We start from the raw sequence: 2,399 nt of genomic DNA, 5'->3' as shown, positions 1-2,399 counted from the left end.
CAATTACCCATCCGCTGAAAGCAGAAACAATGGTTTGTGTTTTTTTCTTTCATCCAAATTCTCAACTCAAAATGAGTTTTAACTAACCACCACCACCCCCCCCCCTTTCCTAAAACACTCAAAGGCTTTAAAAAGGTGGCCCCCAAAGAACATGGCTAAAAGGGGAAACCAAAAGACAACTAAAAAAAAAATACCGAATATAAAATGCAGCTGTAATAGATCCAAAATACCCTTGGTAGATAATGTATTCTCGAAGAATATGAAGTGGGAGAGAGGGTGTAATAAATATGTCTCACCTTGGACAGCCTCCTATCAGCGTTGGTGTTTGCCGGTACCCGTCTCCGGAGATGCTCAAAGGCGTCGTTGATGGACTTCATTCGTCTCCTCTCCCGCATGTTGGCAGCCTTCCTCTGCTGGTGTTTCTTGGGCACCCCGTCTCCCACACCTGACAGGCGCGGCTCGAAGTAGCCAGCGCAGTTCTCCTGGTCAGATTCTGGAGAGTCCAAGTAGGGGTCATTCTGGAAGTCCGGGAAGTCAGTGTACATGTGGGCGTCACTCATGTAGGGGTAGCTGGGCTCCATGGAGTAGCCGTGAGAACCGCAGAACTCGAAGAAGCCTTCGCTGAGGCCACACACGTAGCCTTCCATGTTGGTCTCAATTGTGGTTCTGATGGGAAGATTCGGAGCTGAGTTTGACTGTCAGAAACTGAGTTTTTGCTCTACGAGAAACGCCTGCTCAGGGTTAGGCTATAACTGGATTTGGTTTTGGTAGAACACACTGAGATGAGTTTTTGATAAGGCAGTAGTTGGCGGTGGAAAATGTTAGTTCCTTGAGATGCCAAAGGTCTTAGCAGTAAGGATGCCTGAGTTATTGCTTTCCGTAAAATTGTAAATGGAATTGGGTTTTTTTTTTTGGTCATCAAATGGGTGTCGTAAAAATTTCTTCAACCATTGGCTACTGCATCAGTCTCTGTTTGATTAGTAGTCTCCAGGAATGAAAGAAATGATCTTTGCAGCATACAAAATTAATTCAGTATAAAACCCAAGGGTACAATGAATGCAATGTATGGCTTGTCGTACTTTCTATAGAAAGAGTAGAAGAAAAAGTGTCCTGGTCACGTATGAAATGCAGATCTGAGGACGCACAGGGTGATATATGCCAGACTATCGATGATTCGGGAAAATTGCTGATTGCTATATAGACGGTACTCCAAGTCACGCCAAGTTCCTCTGTCAGTGTCGATAGTCTGTGTTCTGGACAAAACGTCGAAGACTGACTGAGCTAGAGCTCAGAACGATGTGAATACAAGTAGATTAAAGCCCAGGTCCTAGCCTGAAGACTCCAGGGGCTGACACAGTTGCTTTGAAATCCGTAGTCTCCTTCCTTATGTAGCTGTGTTGTCTTCCTTTGGTAGCAGTGTTGTATAGCTCCTTCCTCATTAACTTCATACAAATAAGTATAAATAAATTCTAAATCTCCAGATATTGATGTTCCAAACGGCCTTTGTTATTTTGATCAAGATATCTCGTTGTTGTCCAATAAATAGCGAATCTGGTGTTTAAGTTAAGTTACATGGACACTGAGTTTTGACAGAGTATCGAAAAAGTTATATTTTCTGAAGAGAAAGTTCACACAGTACTCCAGCAAAGTTATTTCTTAAATAATTTTCTCTCTCAAAAGTCACAGTGCCTTTTTTTCTTGAGTCCTTGATTGATTGAAAGTCATAAAAATGAAAGACTATTTAAAACAAAAAGAGATAATATGCGTGCTCTGACTGACAGAGCCTGCCTATTCTGTTTTCCCCAATGTAACCACTTGTTGTGTGAGCCACAATGGATCTGTTTCACCGTTTTTAAAACAAAGCGCGTCCGTGGGAAAATTCTAAAGTGAAACCAGAGACATGGACTGTTTGTTTTAGTCGTTGACTCAAGACAAGACCTGGAGATAAAGCGACGGTAACGAGACAGCGATTGGTCAGCTGGGCAGGTATGCGGCACGCGTCCACTTACAAAGCGCACGCGACGCCGTTGTTTTCACACGCGACAAGCGACACTAACGCTCCAGCCAATCAGAGCCGTCGGTTGAGCTGTCCCTCACCGGACTCCGCCCCGCCCCCTTGTGCCGCTTGCAGTGACGATGATAACGACAGACTTTTACGGTCATACAGAAATAATGAAAATATAACGTGTCTCTTCGGGGTGACCTAGCGGTAACTTCGTTTTGGGAATCTTGGATATTGTGTGGAATGTTCCAGTTCGAATCCTTACATGGCCTACATATACGTAATTAGTTATAGTTTGAAGAGTTAAAAAACACGCTTCTGGAATGTTTGTCTCTTCATGGAAAACATGTAGATATCTAGTAAAGCAGTTAATGACTATTCTTTTTCAACATTCTCT

General features: G+C 43.2%; 1 protein-coding gene across 1 annotated transcript in view; it reads right to left on the bottom strand.

Moving 5' to 3' along the window:
* The window catches only part of LOC101859884 (pancreas transcription factor 1 subunit alpha), a gene marked incomplete in the record, with an annotated part of 11,731 nt that extends 9,782 nt beyond the window's left edge, over nt 1-1,949 (bottom strand). The window contains 1 exon segment of the mRNA XM_013087132.2: nt 295-1,949. Within this exon segment, the coding sequence (XP_012942586.1) occupies nt 295-647 (353 nt within the window).
* Nucleotides 1,950-2,399: the final 450 nt, after the last annotated feature.

Source organism: Aplysia californica, unplaced genomic scaffold (assembly GCF_000002075.1).
Source record: "Aplysia californica isolate F4 #8 unplaced genomic scaffold, AplCal3.0 scaffold00548, whole genome shotgun sequence".
Lineage (NCBI taxonomy): Eukaryota > Metazoa > Mollusca > Gastropoda > Aplysiida > Aplysiidae > Aplysia > Aplysia californica.
Note: the sequence above shows the minus strand (reverse complement) of the source record. Positions and strands in the feature narration are given on the sequence as shown.